This window comes from Melitaea cinxia, chromosome 28 (genome assembly GCF_905220565.1).
Source record: "Melitaea cinxia chromosome 28, ilMelCinx1.1, whole genome shotgun sequence".
Taxonomy (NCBI): Eukaryota; Metazoa; Arthropoda; class Insecta; order Lepidoptera; family Nymphalidae; genus Melitaea; species Melitaea cinxia.
Window position 1 is genome coordinate 2,181,994 of NC_059421.1, and position 25,939 is coordinate 2,207,932.

The 25,939-nt window shown below is 37.0% G+C and overlaps 2 protein-coding genes across 2 annotated transcripts; both read right to left on the minus strand.

Moving 5' to 3' along the window:
• Nucleotides 1–68: 68 nt before the first annotated feature.
• LOC123667402 (proton-coupled amino acid transporter-like protein CG1139) lies at nt 69–6,769 on the minus strand. Its single transcript, XM_045601308.1, has 9 exons — nt 6,755–6,769; nt 5,300–5,424; nt 4,253–4,397; nt 3,770–3,900; nt 3,109–3,344; nt 2,500–2,700; nt 1,428–1,533; nt 971–1,187; nt 69–350 (listed from the first exon to the last, which is right to left on the minus strand). The coding sequence occupies exons 1-9, from the start codon at nt 6,767–6,769 to the stop codon at nt 153–155; spliced, it is 1,374 nt and encodes a 457-aa protein (XP_045457264.1). The 3' UTR covers nt 69–152.
• An 809-nt stretch (nt 6,770–7,578) lies between these two features.
• Nucleotides 7,579–23,961, minus strand: LOC123667404 (proton-coupled amino acid transporter-like protein pathetic). The gene is made up of 9 exons (XM_045601309.1): nt 23,947–23,961; nt 22,437–22,549; nt 21,278–21,422; nt 19,513–19,643; nt 13,319–13,554; nt 11,392–11,592; nt 10,324–10,429; nt 9,708–9,924; nt 7,579–7,954 (listed from the first exon to the last, which is right to left on the minus strand). The coding sequence occupies exons 1-9, from the start codon at nt 23,959–23,961 to the stop codon at nt 7,757–7,759; spliced, it is 1,362 nt and encodes a 453-aa protein (XP_045457265.1). The 3' UTR covers nt 7,579–7,756.
• Nucleotides 23,962–25,939: the final 1,978 nt, after the last annotated feature.

The following is a 25,939-nucleotide window of genomic DNA, read 5'->3' on the forward strand; positions in this document are numbered from 1 at the left end:
TGGTCAGCTTTTAATAAAAGAATATTTTTAAATAATATTTTTGTCATTAAAGAATATTTACATCGATACAATCTCCAAAATAATACAAAACGAGATAAATTAAATGAAAAACATCTCATCATATATTGACAAAATCAGAACAGAAGAATAATCTAGAAAGACTCCTTGATAAGACCTTTGACGTTAGTGTAGGTACCAACGATGCACAATATAAGACCGAACGTTGTTATCAAGATAAACCTCCAGAACCTCCACATCATGAAACCTAGACCGGGATCGGTCCAATCTAGGCACAACTCGATGAAGGCTGGATATATGAAACCCATATTAGAAATGCAATAGGACCCCAGCTGAAATAAAAATTCAATTTATAACAGACTCGTAATCCAAAGTTGCATCTTTTAACAAATGCTTATTTACTTATTATTCAACTTAAATCGTTATTAAAAAATATGTTTTTAAATAAAATAAATAATTTTACGCAATATATAAAATTAGTTGGTCGTGCTGATATAGGGGACCAAAGAGTCAAATTTCGATTACCAAAACACGTGTCTGTATGAATGCACATATATTTTCTAGTTTCTGGGGGTTTGATTTTCAGAACCCCTCTCTCATGCCTCGAAAAACACGTATTTTTTGTCGATGTTTTAATTAAATAGCATTTGTCTAGTCTACAACAAACACTTCTTCCGTGGGATTTTTTTTCCGATAGTGCCTGATATATTCCAACTCGCTATAATAATTAGAAGTCATGAAGGAAGAGAGGTCCTGGGAAGGATCGAGGGTAGAGTCGGCAATGCGTTTGAGATACTTCTAGCATCCATCTATAAGCTACGGTAACCGTCAGATGGGTTGTACGCGTGTCATCCTAGTCGTATAAAAAAATCGAAAAAGAGTCGTCGTCAAGAAGAACTGTCTATAATTGTCAAATTAGAAGATGTTGTATGAATATGAAATTTAGTAATACCACTCCAATTAATTTAGAAACGTTGGGAAACGTTGTCGCTATGGCGGTTATGATGCAAATGAATATGGTTCTATACACCCGTTCCCATAACCAATACTTTGATGGATCGTACTTCTTCTTAATGTAGTGCCACATCAAGTCGAATGGAAACCAGAAGTTGAGGGCAAACGTTACATATATCATGAGGCCAAGCAGTAACTTGAGTGCTATTGGAAACCTAGAAAATAGAAAATAACCTTAAAACTGGCGGTCCCATGTTTGATTTCCACCCCTGTAGTGGAACTACTTTTCCGTAATATTTTTATAGGTTATATTAAAAATAAAACTGCTAAATTAATTCTTCAGAACTTAAAAAGACAATGAAAGTTGTTTTGTTTATTTGAATAAATAATTTATTATCTTGAGTCCAGACGACCGAGCGTTAAACATATTTTAAAGAAAATAAAAATTTACTCACGGTTCTAAAGGGAAATTAAGTGTTACAGGAGATTTAGAACTCTCTCCGAAGCCCCAATAGCCAAAGAAACCAATTGTAACAACGATACTCACGACGATTGACATACCTACAACATATATGTATTTATAATTATACCAAAAAAAAAATAGGAAATCTAAAATAACAGCCTCTGATGACCTGTAGTTAAATTTGAGTTATGTGGTTGGTTCATCATACGATGTTTTTACGTTTATTTTATAAGAAAAATCTATGGGCTCTCAGGTCACACATTTCTCATACACCACGTCATTTATACTGCTTATCCGCATGTGCTTTACATCAGGCTTTAGATGAGTAGCTCTAAGACTATCTAACAAAGTAAGTACGTGGCCCGACGCTAACGGTTCTGCTCGGCATACAAAGAATCATAATTAGAAATCATATGACTAGATATTTGATATTTTCGAATTGCATTAAATGACTTTATTTATATATGTATTTTAATAATGTATGAGTATCTTATTTACCAACGAACCTGAAATTATAAAATGAAAATGACATTTTTAAGTAATATTTTATTAAAATTTAGATACCTTGTTGTAAAAATACGTTGAAAAAAAAAGCAGTTATCGAGTTATACAGCTTTATCTTTCAGCAAACAACTTAACGATGTATAAATGAAAATAAATATTACCTCGTACATGGAGGAACTACGTGAAATGAAAATAAAAGAACAAAATAATTCATTAAAACTTTCCGCTGATTCATTACAACTCATCCTTGACAATGATGAATTATGTACAGTTTATGAAACCATGTATATATTTATGTATTGTGTAGTCTCGCGTCGTTAAACACACATACATAACTACAAGTAGGTTTGACACTGAATAAAATAAAAGGCACTTTTCATATCACGTAGATATACAAATTCAGCTATATATTTTATTTATAGACTTAGTCCGCCATTTGCGAAACGAATTTTGTGCAGTTGTGTAATAAATTGAAATACGCTGATAAATAATATACATTTGTGTCTCAGTAAATTATTATAGAAGTTCCAGTTAGGTCAGCAGTTCCTGTTACAGCTTACCTCCAAACAAAGCAAGTGCCATTTTCCTAGGTTCTTCCATATTGTTCTCTATCGCCATCACAGCGCCTATACCTTCCATGCTGACCATACAAACTCCCATAAACTCAAACAGGCCGGCAACTGTTTTGAATATCGGCATGTCTAAAGGGCTGTGATCAGCTGATTTTACTGAGTAGAGAACCGTCGCCATTGCCACAGTAACTGAAAATTAGTTCGTTTTAACAAAGTCACAGAAAATTATTTACAAAGTATTATAAGTTAATGATTAATTAGAGAATTGAGACAACGAATTTGATGATTATCATACTATGAATAATTTAATTGAATTGTATTAAGACAAAATAATCCGTTATATTAGAAAGACGTAAAATATTCCGAAGCGTTACGGACAGTACGTAACATAAAAATCACGAAGTTTTGCCTTATATCTCTTTAAAATAGTATATATTTTATAAATACAAATATATCGATTTAAAATTTCATACACGTACGCTGCTAAATATGAATGAACGGTCCACAGGATTATAGAAGGGGAACCTTTTGAACGTGGAACCTTTGAAAATCATTAGACATTTAAATATTAAAAATTAATAAAATAATTATACTTACATATAATAAAATCAGCGACAATAGAAAACGGCGCAAGGTACTTCAAAGTGGTAATCATACAAATCAGTATACATGGTACGACAAGGCAAATTATGTAAACTCTTAATGGTGGGTTTCCACCCAATGTGACCTCATTAGTCCCCTCTACCAGTTGCTTGATAGTGCGCGCCATCATGATTTGGTAGACGCAGCAAGATCCAAAAAGATTGAAGCATATGTTGAAATCAACAAGGTACCTTGAAAATAAAATAATATGTTTTACTTTACCTTGTGAATCTGACAAAAATTTTTTGATGCTGTTTATTTATTTATTTAACAATTTTTTATACGTACAAAATTATATACATAATATATTTGTCATGGAGACTCACGTATAATAGGTGTGCTTATCTCTGTAAGAGGTTTCTTCCAGCACACCCAAAAAGGAACGGTTACGGACAGATGTTGATTGAAAGAACAGGAATAATTTAGTTATTGTATACATCCAAAATGATGATTTCAAAAGGCATATTATTTATTATATTTCGTGCGCTGAAGTAATGATTTTTCCAGATTAAAAGTGAGTGAGTTAAATAATAGTTCAAAATTATATCTAAACCATCCTTGGAACCTTCCGTTTTTATATTACTCGAGCGCCAAAATCATAAGTATAAGTAAGTACCTAAAAAATTTGCTGTATTTTCTTAAGCCTTCAAAGGGGCCAATCTCCAACGTTGCCTCGGCAAGATCAGGGTAGCTCATAGCTGGTACTTGTGCCCTGCCATAAATTCTTTGTGCGGAATGAGCGATCATCTAAATTTAAGAATAGCTTTTAGAATATAAATACAACAGATTTTTTAATAGACTAGGAAGGCAAACATACACAACACCCACCTGATGGTGATAGCGGTTACAGTATCTATGGACGCCTGCAACACCAGAAGCATCGCTAGCGCGTGATCCTTACTTTGACCCCTCACCCTCCAGGAGCTCTGGTTGTCTTACTCATCACAGAAATATAATGAGAGTGCTAGCAGAGCAGTGTTATTTAGCAGGAGTATTCTATAAGGATGAGGTACTTCTCTAGTCCAGTTGGGCGATATTCCAACTTAACTATCTAATTCACGTCGAGTTACTGTGAGTTTCTAGAAATATATTTACTTACATACATAGCGTAGCTGATGCAAAAGCCAATGACGATGGTTAAAACAAAAGATGTCCACAGACCGCACATTTTGTATGACTCATGGATGGCTACAACTCCGCCTCCTAGACAGCTCTTAGCGAGGTTACCAATGGTTTCGATCAAACTGAAGATCAAGTATATAAATAAATTGAAACAACTAATGCATTTGAAAAGAAAAATTGGTATCGGTTATAATTGATGAATTCTAAAAATATGGTTATGTCACAGTCACACTCAGTCACAGCAGTCTTTCGCAGTCCACTACTGAACATAGGCCTTCACATGTTCACGCCTATGGTTATGGCATTTAAGTATTTGATTACTGTTACAGTATATAGCATATAGTCAGGAAAATACATAAATACATGTTTTAAATTAGATTATTGTTAAAAGCACAGTGCAGTAGTTTTAATGCATATTAGCGAAGTAATAAACATGAGTACTAATTACAATTCATATTCTAAACGATTTTCACTACATTTAGAAACTCTGTTCATCACCTTTCTGATTGAATAAGACTTAGTCTAAGGTATTGACGTTAGTCATACTGGTATATTAACGCTTCAGCCTGTAACATCTCACTGCTGGAGAAGGATCAGAGTTTAATCCACCGCGCTGCTCCAAAGCGGGTTGGCGGATATATTACCTACTATGAGTAACGATCGCTATCAGGTGTACATGATAACAACCGGGACCGACGGCTTTACGTGCCCTCCGAAGCACGGTGGGGAAACCCACAAGGACTGCACAAACACCCAGACCACGGCAAACATCTGCATGGCCAATTCAAATGTTTGTCATGTACGGGGATCAAACTCGCAACCGCAAGCGCAACAGCCGCAAACCAGTGCTGTGACCGCCAACGTATATTGAGTATATTGGCTTCATATTATAGACCTGACCAGCGGTCACATTTGTCGGATTCTCTACAGCATGCATTGTAGTATGCAACATGCAATTTTATATTTGGAGATTAAGTAGTTTATTTAGAAAAAAAAAAAACCAAAAGAAAGATAAAACTCATACTTAGTTCGTTTTTTCGGTGGTCGGGCTGCTTTGAAGTTGTAGTTTTTAGCTGCTTCGCCTGTGGCTTTTATTTCAAATTTGTGATGACCACGATGTTGAGGTGAACGTCGAGCTGGTGAACGACTCTGGTGGTGTTAGATGTTTAAATAAGTTTTGCTGAGATTAGACTAGTAAATAAAACACCATACCAGTCGAAGACTTGAATTCGAGTACTGTGCTTTAAAATCTTATTAATGTTTCACTTATGGGCGAAAGCTTTTATTTTTTTATACGTGTAGGTCTGCAAAGAAGCTTACGGTCCACATCATGGTAAGCGATTACTGTAGTTTATAGATGGTTGCAACAATCTGGTGTCATCGCAAACGCGTTGCTAATCCTATCCCCGACAGTCCCCGGTAGCTCTGGCTACCTTATTCACTACAAGAACCCAACACTACTAGAGAGCATTGTTATTTAGCTGTGATCTTGTTAGGTTGTGACATTTTCCCAGTCGGACTGCTCCAGATTTTGAGCAGTATACTTTCTGCTGTGCCCTACCTAAATGAAATTTTTACAACGGTAAAGTTTAATTTTTACGTTTGTTACATTTCTTATTCTTTCAGCCAAGATGTGCTTGTTTAGACAAGATAATCAATCGATAATTATTGTTGAAAAAATCAATGATTGTTTGCCTAAGGAAACAATAATTGATTGTTGGCTTAAGCAAACAATTATTGGTTTTGAAAAACAAAAAATGGAAATTGTTTTTCGCGTTGTGCGTTTTAATACATATCTTGCGATCAGAAAGTAATTTTGAATAGAAAACTTCAAAATAATATCATTTTAAAGTTTGATAATGATTTATTTTCCTTCCACTAGTCATTTAGGCTCAAAACTATTATTTTTGAAGAATTTCTTCTTAAGATTAAAACTTGGTTATAACTTTAAAATTCAGGATATTTCTCGGCAAAATTCGTGCGAAACGATTCTAAGCCCAACCCAGTAGTGATATTGAGATTTTCATTATGACTACTATTAGAGTAATATTGGTTGATATTTTTTACTCTTATTATTTATTATATCTATTTAGACATTTTTATAAATAATCTGTAGACTTTCTACCGATGTGTATACATCAATTAGATATTTGCATGCCTTATACTACTTATAACTAAAGAAAATTACACAATTGAAATACACAGGCCGAAGATGGACAGCAGCGTCTTCGGTGCGACAAAGCCAACCCTGCGGTTATCAACCCGCCTGCCCAGCGCGGTGAGTATGGGCAAAACACATGAGTTCACGACATTTTTGGCGTCAACTTGTGGAGGGCTATGTTCAGTAGTGGACTGCGAAAGGCTGCTGTGATGATGATGATGATGATGATGATAATGATGATGATGATGATATAACTAAATAGTGCCATGAAATTATACCAAATAAACAAATAATAATTATTTTTCCATGACTACTAACTGAAGTACGATCCATTTTCGGTCAACAAATCAAAAATTCACGAACGCTATTTTAGTTTGAACCGACGATGCAAACACTTATACACGACATAGCAAAGAAACAACATTTTTTTCACATATCTTTAAAAATTAGCAATAAAACTGACGCAATTAAAATTTGACAAGGTCACTAATTATATTTTATACAAGTAACAACAATTACAACGACAAATAATTGTTGAAAGGTGACACATTAAAACTCTTTCTAGATAAAACTTCAGAAAAAGTATAAAGACTTCTTTCTTAAAAAAATAGATTTATCTACGAAATATATTTACGTTGGATGATGGCGATATTAAGTTAACCGGGTTAGCTGGTGACTGATAAAATTATTTTTTTTTAAATTGCCTATATGTCTGCGAATAATTAATTTCGAACGAAGTTAAAATATTATCAATGCAAATAAAACTAACAACCGCTCTAGCGCAGTGGTGCGAGTGGTCGCCTGTAACACCGACGATTTGTGGGTTCGATTCCCGCTCAGGATGGATATTTGTATTTGTACAAATATTTCTTTCCGGATGTCTGTCCTTGTGGGTCACGTTAAACCGTCGGTCCCGGTTGTTATCATAAATATCGATAGCGATCGTTACTCATAGTAGGGAATATATTCGCCAACCCGCAGTGGAGAAGTGTGGTGGATTATGCTCTAATCCTTCTCCTACATGGAGAAAGAGGCCTATTCGCAGCTGTGGTATGTTAAAGGCTGAATACGAATGTGAAAAAATAAATAAAACTAAGCTGAGTTATTGTAAGGAATTAAAGAAAATATTAATTCTATATTTTAAAAAAACGTTTAATAATGTCAAATACATAAAAAATTATTTACAAGTAGACAATTGGTAATCCACATTAATACAAATTCCTATAAAATTAACAACTTGAAACTTCACACAATGTAATCACAAACATCACACACAATTTTCTGTATTTCGGTATATTTCTTTAAAATTTATCAAGAACTTCAAAATACTTCATCAATGAGTTCTTTCGCGTTGCTGTAAGTACCGACGATGCAAAGTATAGTACCGAAAATGAGGATAAAGACGAATTTCCAGAGCCTCCACATCATGATACCCAGCCCTGGATCTGTCCAGTCCAGGCACAATTCTATGAATGCTGGGTATATGAAACCCATGTTCGACAAACAGAAGGAACCAAGCTGCCAATAAATTATATGGATCAGTCATAAAGAGCTAGAATATGAAAATAAAAGTTTTATATTGAGGAGATACATTATAGTTAACTGAGGTAGGGCACAGCAGGAAATTTCCTGCTCAAAAAATGGAGCAGCCCGACTGGTATAGTACCTCGACCTTACAGAAGATCACAGCTAAATAATACTGTTTTCAAGCAGTGTTGTGTTCCTGCGGTGAGTAAGGTGACCAGAGCCCCTGGGGGGGATTGGTAGTAGGGTTAGCAACATGTTTGCGATGCTACTGGTATTGCAGGCAGGCATAGGCTGCAGTGTGGCTACAGTAGTAAAGAATATAGCCATCCCCTCTCTTCCCGTAGGTGTCGTAAGAGGCGACTAAGAGATAACTCAGTTCCACTACCACCTTAGAATTTATTAAGCCAACCGATGGCGGGATATCCATTCAACTGCTGGCTTTGAAATACACAGTCCAAAGACAGGCAGCAGCGTCTTCGGTGCGACAAAGCCAGCCTTGTGGTCACCAACCCGTCTGCCCAGCGTGGTGACTATGGGCAAAACACATGAGTTCGGGCTATTTTTGGTGTGAACTTGTGGAGGGCTGTGTCCAGAAGTGGACTGTGATATTCTGAAATGATGATAATGATGATGATAGGCTGCGGTATTCGCAATTTTTTACTAATGTAGACATGTATAATTGTATATGTAATATTTCTGTTTTACTAATATTTTATTTTTTTCCATAAATTAAGGTTGTCTGGAAAAAAGTTGGTGCTTTAACAAAAAGGTGTTTGTACGTTTTGCTCATACACATTGTTACGTGTTTGTAAGATTTTTCAATTCCCATTAAAAGAACTGATAAATCCAGCCATGTACTGCTAAGCATTATATACTACATTTTTCTAAAATTTATTTGAATGGAGATGAAACATAAAGAGAAAATCCATGTATTCGTCAACTTACTAAAATCAAAATCAAAATAGCTTTATTCAAATAGGCTTTAAAAGCACCTTTGATCGTCATCTTACAAATTAAAATTTTAATTAATTTTAAAAGTGAAGCTATCACCGATTGGAGTGTACCGGCAAGAAACTCCGCAGTTACTCTTTTAAAAAATAAACTTGGGTTTTTCATACAAAATTGGTAACCTTTGAATTTGTAATTGGTAGCCTTTGGTTGGGTACCCTGAAGTTATGTACTTGATTAACCTTCAATCCTGTACATTTATAAAATAACAGTTTCATTACTTCAGCCTATCGCAGTCCACTGCTGTACATAGGCCTCCACAAGTTTGCGCCAAAAATGGCGTGATCTCATGTGTGTTGCCCATAGTAACCACGCTAGGCAGGCGGGTTGGTGACCACAGGGCTGGCTTTGTCGTACCGAAGACGCTGCTGCCCGTCTTCGGCCTGTGTATTTCAAATGCAGCCGTTGGATGGTTATCGCGCCATCGGTCGGCTTTTTAAGTTCCAAGGTGGTAGTGGAACTGTGTTATCCCTTAGTCACCACCTACGACAGCCACTGGAAGAGAGGGGGTGGCTATATTCTTTACTGCCGTAGATTCACAGCTTTAAACCGTTTAGAGTAATAAACGTAGTTAGTAAAATAACCGATTAGAAATACTTTAATTTTAAAATGGCATTGCTAAACGCTTGTGTTGAATGAGATGGAGAATCTATTCATCAGTTTTTATCAGTTTTCTTTAGTCTTAGGTCAAAATTGTTTTGTTAACCTTAATAAAAACATTAAAATATAATTTTACCAATCCAATGAACTTTGTGACAGCTGGAAAGATAACGGCAATTATTGTAATAACGAATACAAATAGAGCTCTGTAAACTCTCTCCCATAGCCAGTACTTCGCGGGGTCGTACTTCTGCTTGATATAGTACCAGACCAGATCGAATGGCACCCAGAAGTTAAGGGCGAAGGTCACGTATATCATCAGCGCTATCAACAGTTTTAGAGCTATTGGGAATCTGAAATATATTGATAATTTTCATTGATTTTTATTTTGATGAGTCAAACGTTAACATCAAGTAAAAAAAAATTAAGAATAGTCTGTCACTGTACCGATAGATGGACAGACAAGTACGTGTGAGATTTTTATAATAAAAACCCCGCCATTATTCGCTCTTCAAGATATTGTGCGAAGGATTTTAATACTAAACGCTTAGACCAGAAGCAAATATTTGTATACAAACAATCAAACAAGCTCCAGATCTGAGATGAATCAAAACTAGCGTACGTCATCATTTGTTTTAGTATCTTAACTAAGTACCGTTACTTTAAACTAATATAGAGATAGTTTTAAGGTCGGAAAAAAGCTTATTAAATACCATAAAAAGTTTACGTACAAAACAACATTTTTAACTTACGGTTCTAGAGGAAAGTTTATAGTCACCGGCGACCTGGCCTTTTCACCAAAACCCCAGTAACCGAAGAAACCGACAGTTAGCACGATACACACTACAATCGTCATACCTGGAGATACCATGAGAGAGTTAATTAAATAATAATAACCTATAAGAAGCAACTTTTTCGAATTTTATCGCGGCTTATTAGATTTTTTTACATGCCCGACGTTTCGGATACTTTACTGCAACCATGGTCACGGAAGGACTAAAAACGAAACTAAATAAGCCGCGATATAATCGGAACAGTTGTTACATTATAATGAGCGAAAATCACGTAAATATCAGAAAACAATAATTTATAAGAGTTAATTATTGCGGTAGTGCACGGCTACCAAACGCAAAATCTTCAAACATCTTGGTTAAAATTTACATCAGCCCAACTGAGCACTGGTTTGTGGCTGTTGCGCTGATGATTGCGGTTTCAATCGCCGCACATGACAAACATTTGTATTAGCCATGCAGATGATTTCCGTGGTCTGGATGTTTGTACAGTCCTTGTGGATCTCCCCACCGTGCCTCGAAGAGCAAGCCGTTGGTCCCGGTTCTCATCATGTAGACCTGATCGCGATCATTACTCATAGTTGGGAATATATCCGCCAAGCCGCAAAGGAGCAGCGTAGTGAATTAAGCTCTGATCCTTAATTAAGCGCTGATCTTTCTCCTACATGGGGAAAGAGGCCTACGCCCAGCAGTGGGATATTACAGGCTGGAGCGTACAACTAAGGAAGTACCTTAACTATACAGAAAATTATAGCTAAATAAAACTAGTTTCAAGTAGTGTTTTGTTCCTATGATGAGTTAAGTAGCTGCGGGTGAGAGTCGAGGGTAGGTTAGGTTTACGGGAATATATGCATCATTAGTTGTAAGTACAAAATAAGATCTTTTTTAAACAAATATTGCCTGTATTTCTCTGCTAATTTTAATGAAAAGACAATCATCATTAGAAGTAGCTATAGTATCATATATTCAGTAAATTTTATATCATTTAATAATTTGTTCAGATCTAAGATGATTCCATATGTCACAAACCTCCAGCTAGTACAATAGGTATCTTTCTAGGTTCCTCCATGGAATTTTCAATCGCCAAAGTGACACCGACCCCTTCCATACTAAATACACAAACTCCCATAAATTCGAAGAGACCAGCGACGGTTTTAAATATTGGAAACTCGAAAGGTGTCATTTCTGCCATCTTCACAGCATAGTAAATCGTTGCTCCCGCTACCATTACTGAAAGGTAACGTGATAATTGTGGTATGTAAACGGTACTAGGGTATTTTGTCAATATGTACAACAATTATGTCAAAATATTATAAATTATAAGCTACAAATAAACGCTTCACACTCAACGACCATCACCGTAACAGCCAGTGCTGTGACCGCTGCACTGTTATCTTGAGTAAGAAGTTAAATCTCAAATAAATAGATTATTACTGGCTGACTCGGAAAACGTTGTCTTGCCGCTAAACGCCATTTAAAAATAGGGGTTGGCGGTAGAAGGGTAAAAATTTAGGCTTGTATGTATTTTTTAACGCCAAATCATAATTAAAAAAAATTAATAATTTATTTAAAAAAAAATTTTGGGGTGGACTACCCTTAACATTTAGGGAGATGAAAAATAGATGTTGTTCGATTCTCAGACCTACCAAATATGCCCACAAAATTTCATGATAATCGGTCAATCCGTTTCGGAGGAGTTTAACTACAAACACGCCTGTATTTTGTTACCACTTACAAATGTTTAAATATTCTAAAATTAGAGAAAAAGATAGGATATGAGATTCTATAACGAAATCAATAATAAAAGTTACATATTAGTTGATATTTTAATGTAAATAATTGTGTTTGCTTGCAAACGAAAAAAAAAACCGACTTCAATAACATCGACGAGTAATACAATGTAGATCGACGAAAAAATAGTCAAGTAACAACGCATTATCAAAGATTACTCAAAAAGTAGTTATCATATTTCTATGAAATTTAAATATGACCGCATGATAAACATCGGCTTTCGATTAAATTAAAAATCATTAAAATCTGTACACCTAATAAAAAGTTATTGCGGATTTTCAAGAAGTTCCCTCGATTTCTCTGGGATCCCATCATCAGATCCTGGTTTCCTTATCATGGTACTAAACTAGGGATATCTTCTTTCCAACAAAAAAAGAATTATCAAAATCGGTACACCTAGTAAAAAGTTATTGCGGATTTTCAAGAGTTTCCCTCGATTTATCTAGGATCCCATCATCAGATCCTGATTTCCTTATCATGGTACTAAACTTGGGATATCTCCTTTCCAACAAAAAAAGAATTATCAAAATCGGTACATTCAGTAGAAAGTTATGCGGTATAATACAACGTAGGTCGACGAAAAAAGCGTCAAGTAAAAACGCATTATTAGATATAGCTCGAAAAGTAGTTGTTAGATCTCAAATAAATTTAAATGGGACCAATTGGCACACACCACCTTTCGATTAAAAGAAAATTTGTCGAAATCGGTCCACACGGACAAAAGTTCTGATTAACATACATAAAAAAAAAAAAAAAAAAATACAGTCGAATTGAGAACCTCCTCCTTTTTTGGAAGTCGGTTAAAAATCAGTATTAAAATTTAGAATATTTAGCCGGTGTTGAGTATGATCTAATCAAATTTTTAAAGCTTAAAACGGATCCAGAAATCATTATAATTTAGAATTGAAAATTGATATTTTTACTAAATCGCTTATAAGTTTTTGACGACGCGTTGGCGCAACGGTCACAGCACTAGTTTTTGTTTGTGGCTGTTGCGCTGGCGGTTGCGGGTTTGATCTCTGCACATGGCTAACATTCATATTGGCCATAAAGATGTTTTTCGTGTTCTAAGCGTTTTGTTCTTCTCTATTGCGTGTGTTTTCGGATCCCCGACCCGTGTGAAGCGTTTATTATTATTTTCAAAGTAAAATTAAATTTATCTTACGTATAATCACGTCGGCTAATATCGAGAACGGCGCGAGGTACTTCAGAGTAGTTATCATGCATATGAGAACGCATGGGATTAAAAGCATCGCAACATACGCCCTTAAGGGTGGATTACCATCTGGGGAGATATCATCAGTGCCCTCTACCAACTGTTTGATAGTTCTGGAGATCATGATCTGGTACACGCAGCACGAGCCGAAGAGATCGGCGCATATCGTAAAGTCTACAGCGTACCTGGATTTAATACGAAACCATTGTGCTGCCATTGATTTGACATTAAATAAATAAATCTATACTAATATAATGAAGATTTGATTGTTTGTTTGCCAGTATTGAATAGGCTCCGAAACTAATGAAATGATTTAAAAAATTCTTTCACTCTTGGGAAGCTACACTGTTCGCGTGTGACATAGGCTATATTATATGTAAAAAAAATAGGGGGAAAAGTAATTTTTAAGTTTTTGTTAAATAACCGTGCGAAGCCGGGGCGCTATGTTAGTATCTTATAAAGTTATATCATATAATATACATGGTCTTCTGTTCTATGGTAAGCAAATTAATGCTTGTGTTATAGGTAGCAGCCGATTGTTATAGCTAAATAGTTTCTTTTTTGTATATTTATACATAGAAATAATAAATATATAAATACAAATATTGCACCCAGACTCAGGGTGAAAATCGAACCTGCAACCCGCAGAGCAGAAAGCGGGTACAAACTGCGCCAACGGGCTAGTTTACATTTCTTCTACGATTACAAATTTACAATTGTAAAATATATTATTATAACCAATATATTTAAACCCATTTTATTTAACCTAATAAATAATGGTAATTACAATTATTAGGCAACAATACCATTTAGTAGGAGATTCGAACTAGTGACGAACTTCGCCCATCTGCTTAATGGATGAAAATGATTTTATATTCATTTTAGTAAATAAATAAAAAATCGCAAAAGCGTTGGCTGAAAAATTCTGGACTAGGCTATATTATATTCGACAACTACCATTATAACAAGACTTTTAGCAGGCAACCCTATGTAGTCGTATTCGCAATGAAATAGCGCTCATTTTGATGTAAGATTTATATATTAACTTGCTGATCCCGCAAACGCTATTTCCCATATATGCCATTAACCCCCTTATAACTTACGGGTGTGAAAATAGATGTTGGCCGATTCGTACATCTACCCGATATGCACCCAAAATTTCATTAAAATTGCTCCAGCCGTTTCGGAGGAGTGTGGTAACTAACATTGTGACACGAGAATTTTATATATAAGATTATGTGGGTGAAAGAAAGTAACTAAAACAAAGGCATAAGGCTTCTTGGACACTAAAAACGTAAAGTACCATTTAATGTTGAAACATCTCCCGCTAGATAAGTTATTTGTGAACAATAATTATATTTTACTGATATCTACAAATTATAAATCGTCTGTATCAGCACTAACCTATATTTAAAAAGATATAAATAAAACAATCTCCTTGTATACAATGTATGAAAACTGAGATAAATAAGCGATAATTGCATAATTAATTAAAATAATAATAATCAATAACAAAATAATAATCAATAAAAAATTTATAAATATAAAAATATTTACGTACACTTTTAGCTGTATATAAATAACACAATAATCTATACTAATAAATAAGAGCCGGTTTTTATTTTCGGTTATACTGCGAAAACTACTGAACCGATCAGAATAATACTTATACCATATGATACGTTAGTGACGGACAGATGTCGCTAGCATAGTAATATGAAGTTACAATCGATAAATTTAAAACGACGAAACAATTTCATAATTCATTAACTGTGATCCACGCGTTAATTTAAAGGAAAAAATAGCCTATAGTCTTCCTCGGTAAATGGGCTATCAAACATAAAAATAATTTTTTAATCGAACCAGCAGTTCCTGAGAAATCTCATCGCATTTAAACAAAAAAAAAAACTGTTCATATTAGTATTATTCATAATATTATTATATAACTAGCTATACTTGTGCGAATAATTCGCACTAAATAAGTATAATAATTATCACTTTACAAAATTACAAAAAAGTATTTATACAACACTTCAGCCTATCGCAGTCCACTGCTGGACATAGGCCTCCCCCAGTTCGCGCCACACATCCCGGTCTTCCGCAATCCTCATCCAGCCTACACCGGCAATTTTACGTAGATCGTCGGTCCAACGGGCCGGAGGACGTCCCACACTGCGTTTGCCAAGACGCGGTCTCCACTCTAGGACCCGTCTACTCCAACGGCCATCGGTCCTGCGACACAGATGACCAGCCCACTGCCACTTCAACTTGCTAATTCTGTGGGCTATGTCGGTTACCTTCGTTCTCTCGCGGATAGTCTCATTTCTAATCCTGTCTTTGAGAGAGACCCCAAGCATAGCCCGTTCCATTGCACGTTGAGCGACTTTAAACTTGTGGACCAGTCCCTTGGTCAGTGTCCACGTCTCGGCTCCGTATGTTAACACAGGCAGGACGCATTGCTCGAAAACTTTTGTCTTCAAGCATTGCGGAATCTTCGAAGTGAAGACTCGACGAAGTCTGCCAAACGCCGCCCAGCCCAACCGAATCCTCCTATCGGCCTCCTTCTCGAAGTTGTTGCGGCCTAGTTGGATAGTATGGCCTAGGTAAATATAATCCTGAACAACTTCGAGAAGGGTACCATCGACCGATACCGGTATCGGTATGACTTGGTTGTTAAACATAACTTTCGTCTTATCCAAGTTCATACAGAGACCGACGCGTCGGGAGGACTCGTTTAGGCCGGCCAGCATTTGGCCTAACTCATCCAGCGTCTCCGCAAAGATGACAATATCGTCGGCGAAACGAAGGTGAGAGATGAATTCACCGTTGACGTTGATGCCCCGTTCCCCCCAATCCAAGGTCTTAAAAACATCCTCTAGCGCAGTGGTAAACAGTTTCGGTGATATTACATCACCCTGTCTTACCCCGCGCCGGAGGGAAATAGGTCTTGTTCTTTGGTCATTGACATGAACGGTCATCGTCGCCGCGTCGTACATAGATTTTAGTACTTCGATATATCGCCAGTCGATATGACATCTCTGCAGAGAGTCCAGGACAGCCCAGGTCTCGACGGAGTCGAAGGCTTTCTCGTAGTCCACAAATGCCATACACAGCGGTTGATTATATTCTTCCGTCTTTTGGATAATCTGCCGAACAGTATGGATGTGGTCCACGGTGCTGTAGCCATTTCGAAACCCAGCCTGCTCTGGTGGTTGGAATTCGTCGAGTCTTCTGGCGAGACGATTCGTAACAACCCTCGAAAACAGCTTATAGACGTGGCTCAGAAGTGAGATCGGTCTGTAATTCTTTAACAGAGACTTATCGCCTCTCTTAAAGAACAGCACCACCACACTCCTGGACCACGCCTCCGGCGTGGTACCTCGGTGGATGACGGCGTTAAATAGTCTTGCCAAGGCTTTCAGGACAGGTCGCCCTGCGGCTTTAAGGAGTTCAGTGGTAACTCCGTCATCCCCCGGGGCCCTTCCGTTTTTAAGCTGCCCGAGCGCTGCACCAATCTCATCCTCTTCGAAGTCCGGGATACACTCCGAATAATGGCGCAACAATGGTGCCCGTGGATCTTCGGTGTCCCAAGTCGCAGGCTTGCGTGCGCTCGACGAGTACAGCTGTCCATAAAAATTCTCAACCTCTTCTCGGACCTGAGGGCGAGAGCAGACGGTTCTGCCATCTGCTGTTTTAAGCTTCGCAAGAAGGCTTCTCCCCAATGGTCTTTGGAAAACTTTGGACCCCCTATTCTGCTCAATCAGAGTAGCAACCTCTCTCGTATTTGAGCAGCGGAGGTCTCGGCGAATAATTTTCCGTACCCTCTTGGAAAGAGCCCTCTGTTCTGGCGAAGCAGCCGGCAACTCGCGCCTCTGCCGCATCAGATCCAAGGCTTCGGGAGAAAGTTTGGACTGCTTCGTTGGCTTTGTTGGTGGAAAGTGCCTGCGACCCAGTGTACACACCGTCTTCACCACGTTGTCGGTTATCTCGTCCACGTCGCTAGTAGTTTCCAGCGAATCGAATCGGTTTTGGAGTTCCAACTGAAACTGCTCGGAGCCACATAGTATTTGGGGCAGCGTAGGTCGGAGAGTAGATTTCATCAAGCGGGTCCGCTCCTTTCGGAGACATATATTCAGAGTGCCCCGTACTAGCCGGTGGTCGCTGCCGGTGTTAAACCTGTTAACCACTGAGACATCTCTGAATATATGCCTTTTATCCGCTATGATGAAATCTATCTCGTTCCTCGTCACAGTATCGGGGCTTTGCCATGTCCACCTCCTTTGGGGCTTCTTCTCAAAAAATGAGTTCATCAAGAAGAGCCCCTCCGATTCGAGGAAGTTGACAAGCGTCTGCCCCCTGTGATTCCTGTGCCCCAATCCGTGTGGTCCGATGCTCGATCCGTCGCGGCCTTGTACTCCCACTTTAGCGTTGAAGTCTCCCATAACAACGCTGTAGAAGGTCGAAGTAGTGCCATGTATGGCCCTTGTAATATCTTCATACAAGGCTTCGACTTCATCGTCAGAGTGTGCCGAGGTCGGCGCATATACCTGTATCACTTTCAGGGAGTACCTGTCGGTGAGCTTAAGTACAAGGTACGCTACCCGGGTCGACACACTACTGACTTCCACAACGTTGTTAGTGAGAGTCTTGTGAACCAGAAAACCGACGCCACCTTGGGAAAGCCCATCACCTTCACGGAAGTAGAACAAGTGCCCGGAGTCCAGGATCATCGTGTCCTCTCCCTCTCTTCGGACTTCAGACAACCCCAGTATGCTCCACTTAATGTGACTAAGTTCTACCTCAAGTTCGGTGAGGTGATGGTCCAACCGTAGCGTGCGTCCATTATACGTAGCCAGGAATATTTTTCTATGGCAGCCTCCCGTACCCCGGTGATTCTTAGCACCCTCTACCCCACCGTTACCACGGCCGCTGCCGTAGCCGGGAATAGTGGGGCTGCCGGGAACTGAGGGCCTTATTTTTAGGTTCGAACTCATGGGGGTTTTTGCCCATAGTCACCACGCTGGGCAGGCGGGTTGGTGACCGCAGGGCTGACTTTGTCGCACCGAAGACGCTGCTGCCCGTCCTCGGTCTGTGAATTTAAAAAGCCAGCAGTTGGATGGTTATCCCGCCATCGGTCGGCTTCTTAAGTTCCAAGGTGGTAGTGGAACTGTGCTATCCCTTAGTCGCCTCTTACGACACCCACGGGAAGAGATGGGGTGGCTAAATTCTTTAGTGCCGTAACCACACAGCACAGAGTAAAAAAAAAGTATTTATACGTGAGTTGATTTGAAATTTAACAAAAAATTTACCGACCATATTGACGTTGTTTCAAAATTAAAGCCGTCATAATTTTAATATTTAATTAATTTACAAAAACAAAAGCGATAATAATTTTTTTTGTTGTGAATACTGGTGGAGCAAGCGATTATCTATAAAGTGATGTATAATTTATGTGAAATAATTGTGAGGCTTTTTCTAAAAAGATAGGGAAACATCTTATCGTTAGCGTATTAATATATATTATATTAGTATCCATTATATAATCTATACATATAATAAAATGGTAGGAAAGTCAAAACTGTACATTGAATATTTTTTTTAAAGAATACTTGGGGTGTGCTCTACAGTCGATACCGAAGCCAAAAATATAGTTTTTAGAATTTTTGTCTGTTTGTCTGTATGTATGTCTGGGATAAACTCAAAAAGTACTGCATGGATTTACTTCAAATTTGGCACGAATATTATTAAGAAGTCGGGTCAACATATAGGCTACATATTATCACGCTATCATCTACGGGGAACGAGCAGTGAACCTTTATTTCTTTAACGCATTCTGTAACAACGTGTAATCTAACGACGCATATTTGAATGTTGTTGTTATTATATTAATAACCATGTCATAAGCTAGCTTCACACTATAAATAAAAACATTCTGTAGTATATTTAGTATCAGCATTGCACCCGTGCGAAGCCGGGGCGGGTCGCTAGTCAAGGAATAATATAAATAGCTTTAGGTAAAGCCACAGTTAATTAACTGTAAACGTTAAAACAGTGAAAACGTGACCGGAGAAGCCGTAGCCACGCATATTTTGTAACTAAAACAATATTTCAAACGGAGGGGTGAAGTTATATAAACGGCAGACCTGAAGCATTTGCTGTATTTCTTGAGTTTGTCAAAAGGCCCAGTTTCCAAAGCAGCTTGGGCTAAATCAGGGTAAGACATAGCTGGCACTTGCACACGACCGTAGATCTTCTGAGCCGATCTTGCAAGAATCTAGAATTTACATTAATTAATATAATAAAACTAGCCGTACTCGTGACTTCGTCCGCGTGGAATTTAGAACAAAATATTTTTCTGTTCGTAGAGTAACAAAATAAATAAATGTATAAAATAAAAGTATCCTAAGTTACTCCTTATTACATAAGTTATCTGCCAGTGAAGGTCCGGTTAAAATCCAGCCGTTTCAGAGATTAGCCGGAACAAACAGACAGACAGTCAGACAGACAGACAGACGAGGAAAATTGTAAAAAATGTTATTTTGGTATATGTACCGTGTATACATCCATATGTATTTAGTAAAAAGCGTTTATTTTAATATTACAAACAGACACTCCGAATTTATTTATTTGTATAGATAAAATAAAAAAATTACTTTATTTTACATTTACGTAACAGTTTTAACAGGAACTTCTTTTAATTTATTTCGTGCAAGATATTACCAATTTTGTACTAAAACACAGTTTGTATTTTATTTTTAAAAGAGTAACTGCGGAGTTTCTTTCCGATTCTTCTCTGCAGAATCTACATTCCGAATCGGTGGTAGCTTTACTTTTAAATTAATAATAACAAAAATTTTAATTTGTAAAATGACGATTCGAAAGTGCTTTAGTTAATAAAGTTATTTTTGATTTTCATTTAGAGTAGTCAACGTCGGTGTCAGCCGTTATCCTATCATATTAAGACCTGGGTAATAAGCATCTCAGACTAAGCAAGGCTAAAATTTTTGTGACGGGGCCCAGTCTTCGTCAGGAGTCTTCAATTATTATTATATGTAATAAATAATCGGTACAGTTTTTAGTGTAAGGTAAGTACGTTTACTCGTTTTTGCTATTTTATTTTATAAGGCTCTGCATTATTTAAACCCTTTCATTCGAAGATATTGATTGTTATGTATACGGATATATTTCTTATCTGTATATATATATATATATATATATATATATATATATATATATATATATCTTTTGGCGTGTTAGGGAAAAATGATGAGAGTAATTTTTTACGATACGCGCGCACACTCTCACAAAAATCCGACACCCTGGAATTAGCTAGTCAACGAAGAAGAAGTAAGCAACGTGAAGTTAACTAGCCAATGAAGTATAACTACTTACGTTCGTACATAAGTACACACACACACTTTTTTAAACACCGAATTTTTTTTTCTTTTTTTTCGACAAACAAGCGTACGGATCACCTGATGGTAAGCGATTACCGTAGCTTATAGACGCCTGCAACACCAGAAGCATCGCAAGCGCGTTGCCGACCCAATCCCCAATCCCCCCCAGGAGCTCTGGTCACCTTACTCACCAACAGGAACACAATACTGCTTGAAAACAGTATTATTTAGCTGTGATCTTCTGTAAGGTCGAGGTACTACCCCAGTCGGGCTGCTCCATATTTTGAGCAGGAAATTCCTGCTGTGCCCTACCTCAGTAGTTCATCTACAGGATCTCCTATCCTATCCTACCTCAGTTCGAAAATTACATACATACATGCTTCATCAATCTGATCCGAAAACTTCTTATGTTTGTAAACGTAAGTCTCTCAAACAAAGCAATACTTATAACAATGAAACGTAATTATTGTTAGTACGAGAAATATCCAATACAAAAATGTCTCTAACTTACATACATACAGTAGCTGATAAAAAAACCCAAAACCACAGTCAATACAAGGGACGTCCACAGCCCACATTGCTTGTAGGACTCATGTATCGCCATCACCCCACCACCGAGGCAACTCTTGACTAGATGGCCAATCGACTCGATTACGCTAAAATATATAATTCTAATTTAATTTCTTCTTTTTATTCTATGAAGGTGACAAAAAAGCATACATACGTTCCACCTGATGGTAAGGGTGTATCGTAGAAAATAGATTGTAAAACCAAAAGCATTGCAAGCGCCGTGTTGATCCTACTGTCTTTAGTAGGTCTTGATACCTTACTCATAATAAGAACGTAACACGGCATTAAAGAATATAGCCACCCCCTCTCTTCCCGTGGCCGTCGTAAGAGGCGACTAAAGGATAACACAGTTCCACTACCACCTTGGAACTTATAAAGCCAACAGGGATGACCATCCAACTGCTGGCTTTGAAATATACAGAATGAAAACGGGCAGCAGCGTCTTCGTCGCAACAAAGCCAGCTCTGCGGTCACCAACCCGCCTGCCCAGCGTGGTGACTATGGGCAACACACATGAGTTCACGCCATTTTTTGCGCGAACTTGTGCAGACCTATGTCCAGCACTGGACTGCAATAGGCTGAAGTGATGAACATAGGCGTAACACTACGAACGTAACACTACTTGAAAGCAGTACTAATCAGCTGTAATCGTGCATTTCTAGTTCTGGTAGTCCTCCAGTCAGATTGCTCCAAATTTTTAGAAAGGTATTTCCTGCTGTGCGGTCTTAAAATATCTAACGAATTATTATATACAGCTTTTATAATTATAGCTTTTTTTTATACAACTAGGTCGGCAAACAAGAGTACGGCTCACCTGATGGTAAGCGATTACCGTATCTTATAGACACCGGATATTATTAGATAGGATAGGATAGGATAGATTATAGACACCGGAAGCTTTGCAAGCGCATTGCTGACCCTACTTCCAATACCTACCAGGAGCACTGGTCACCTTATTCATCACTGCTTGAAAGCAGTACTATTTAGCTGTGATGTTCTCTAAGGTCGAGGTACTACTCCAATCGGGCTGCTCTGCTGAAATTTCCTGCTGTACCTCACCTCAGTTAAAATCTTTCATATGTTTTCAATACATAACTTACTTGGTCTTCTTGCCGGGAGGTCGAGCGCTGATAAAATCATAATTCTTTGCAGCGTCGCCCGTCGCTTTGATCTCATATTTATGATGACCACGGTGGAAACGTCCTTCATTGTTCTTAAATAAAAATATAATTTTGTAATCTTTATAATTAATTATTCGTCAACCATCATTGGACCAGCGTTGCGCTCTGATCCTTCTCTTACACGGTGAAAGAGGCCCAGCAGTGGGATATCACAGGCTGAAGCGTAACCATTATAATTATCATTTATTGTTAGACACAACAAAGTTAATATTTAAATATATAGCCCTTTCTTGTAACACTAGCGACCCGCCCCGACTTCGCACGGTTGCAAAAACTATTAGTGTTCCTCTATTATATTATACTATATATCTATTGTACATGTAAACCTTCCCTGGAATTACTTTATTTACTAAAGAAAACAGCATCAAAATCCGTTACATAGTTTTAAAGATCTAAGGATATAGATAGCGGGAAGCGAATTTGTTTTATACTATGTAATGATATAACACGCCTTTAAGATTGGCTTGTAATAATTATTTTTTATTTTTCATCTACTTCATGCTACTTTGTTTATAAAAGCAGTGTGTGTTAATGAGTATGTTTATGCGCCATCTACGTATATTCTATGGTTTGTACTACCATAGTTGTTCTTTATTTACTTATGATGTTTTATCTTTTTAACATAATTATATATCTGTAGTTAGTTACTAAACAGATAGACAAAATTAACATATCAATCTTTCTAAAGAAAATCTAAATACATAAAAATGAATGTTTATCTGTATGTCCTTTATAGAATCGTAAACTATGCATTCGATCATGATTGTGCAATGATCTTTGTGATCTTCAGTAAAGTGTTGTGCATGAGCCCACAAAGGTTTCCGAGTTAGTACGACGAGAAAAAAAAAAAGAGTAGCAACGCGCGCAGGGCAGCTAGTGTTAAATATTTAATTATTTATATAATCTATATTTTATTATAAGTATTAGAATGTAGACATTTGTATGTAAGTTTATTATACATCTACACCACCTACCCAATTTTGATAATAAGTTTCCTTTTTATGTCTGGGTTGTCTGGAAGAAATGGCTAATTAGCCATAAGTCCGCTTTACTTCTGTCTGTAACTATCTTTATACTTTGTTTGTAATATATTTGTGGTGTACAATAAAGTATAAAATAAATAAAAATAAATAAATATTTGAGTACAACTTACACCTTACATGATATTCGTATCTCAACAATTATTTTTTATTTCACAAACTTACGTAAACATCGTTTATCTCGATAAGATTCCAAACTTGAAGTCTGTATATAGATTTTTAATGTTTGTCTGTCTATAACAATCTACATTTAGATATTTAAAAGAAAGTTACCTCGCTTATTCGTCTGTCCTAAAAAATAAAAAAAAATAAAAAAATGGAAACCTGTTAGCTGTAAGCTTGTAACTTTAAATGTAACATTAGATATTTTGTTAATAAATAAAACTTACTGGTGTCCGAACCATAATGTTTTACATTCCAAATATGTATTTCACATAATCAATTAAAATAAGTTATATAAAAATTATTTTGATTTTAAAAGTAAATATAAAAATAAGTACAGAAGAATAATAACTATAGAAGGAAATAGTCTTGTTATGACAGAAATATGTCATTTTTATAAAAAAGAAAAAAGTTTATTGTGTATGAAAAGTACGTATATTTTTTTGTTTGATTTCGTTGTAGCATTCCACAGCTGGGCATAGACCTCTTCCTCTATGTAGGAGAAAGATTGGAGCTTGTTTGTCGATTGGTTTGTTGGTGTTGGCGGATATGTTCCCTACTATGAGTAACGATCGCTATCAGGTATCTCTGATAACAATCGAGACCGACGGCTTAACGTGCTCTTCGAGGCACGGTGGGGAGACCCGCAAGGCAAACGTCCAAACCGGATCAATCACGAGCGCGTATCGAACCCGCAAGCCGTCGCTGTTTTAAGCGACTACTAACAACACTACACCAGAACGGCTATTATAACAGCACACATTCCTCGACTCCCGTGGTTCTCTGGTTCAGAACTAACCAGTCAAACAATTTAATGGCTTTAAAACTTCGTCCTGGACACGTTTCTATGACAAAATTTGGATGGATGTTGAAGAAAGTTAGTACATCTAATTCCAATATTCATGGTGTTGAAGAAGATATCCAACATTTTTGTGGTGTAATATGTTTGAATATGTACGATTTTATTTTTGTGTTACCCACACATTAGGGATTCTAAACATTTTTTTTTTTTTGAATATCATATCAAAAATTGACCGCTCCAGCGGGATACGAACCCGGGTCTCCGACTGACCGTGTCGGCGCTCTAGCCAATTAAGCTATGGAACGATGTACCCTGATCGATGATCCCGCTGGAGCGGTCAATTTTTGATATGATATTCAAAAAAAAAAATATGTTTGAATTTTGTTTTTAGGAATATTTCGAAGTCTAGGCAACTTAATTGTCGATTATGATTAAGGTATAAGTGGTTAACACTTTCAGTTTTGATATAAAAAGCCCATAAATCAAAATAGAAAAAAAAAAACTAAAACTGCTAGGGATGGGACTCTTTCTTTATTTAGGAGAAGGGTCGGAGTTTAATCCACCATGCTGCTCCACTGCGGGTTGGCGGATTACAAAGGTTGAAAGGATGACACCGGATAAACTTTTAGTGACTTATTGCATATTATTGGAATGAAGTTCCTCACGGCAGGCTTGACATTTGGCTGGGCGACCGAACTGAAAAAAATGTGATACTAAAACCGTAAGAAAAATATACAACGGAAGTGACGTAATATCAGTCACACGACTGTATAATATGACGTTTGTAAAACTAAAATATTACTAGAAATTTTTTTAAAATTATTTATGTAATTTTATACTGTCGACAAAAATAAATAAAGACATAGGTAGGTACGTTTTTTTATTTCACTTAATAGTTTGAATTATTATTGTTATTATTATTATTTTCTTTGATTTATTTTATTTTACGGTATTTGTTATTTTCTAAAATACTAAATTTCCTAAATACTTTTGTATATGTACTTAATTAAAAACCAATCAACAAAATTAAAAAAAAAATCAAGAACTAGAAAATATATATGAAATTAATTTTTTTTTTCAAATTGTGCTGCTTCTATACTATCCGAAGGAACTTCGTTCCTACCTGGTGTCCTATGACACCACATAATTTTTTATCTTAATTTAGTAATTTTTATCTATTAACTATTGCTGGTGTTATAGTTACGATAGTTCCAGTAAAGAGCTTACAGAAGATTACAGCTGCAGTGCTCTCAAGCAGTTTGTGTTCCTGTTGGTGAGTAAGGTGACCAGAGCTCCTGGGGGATTGGGGGTAGGGTCGACAACGCGCTTGTTATGCTTGTAGTATTGCAGGCGTCTATAGGCTACACTAATTGCTTACAATCAGGTGAGCGGTACGCTTGTTCACCGACCTAGTTGTA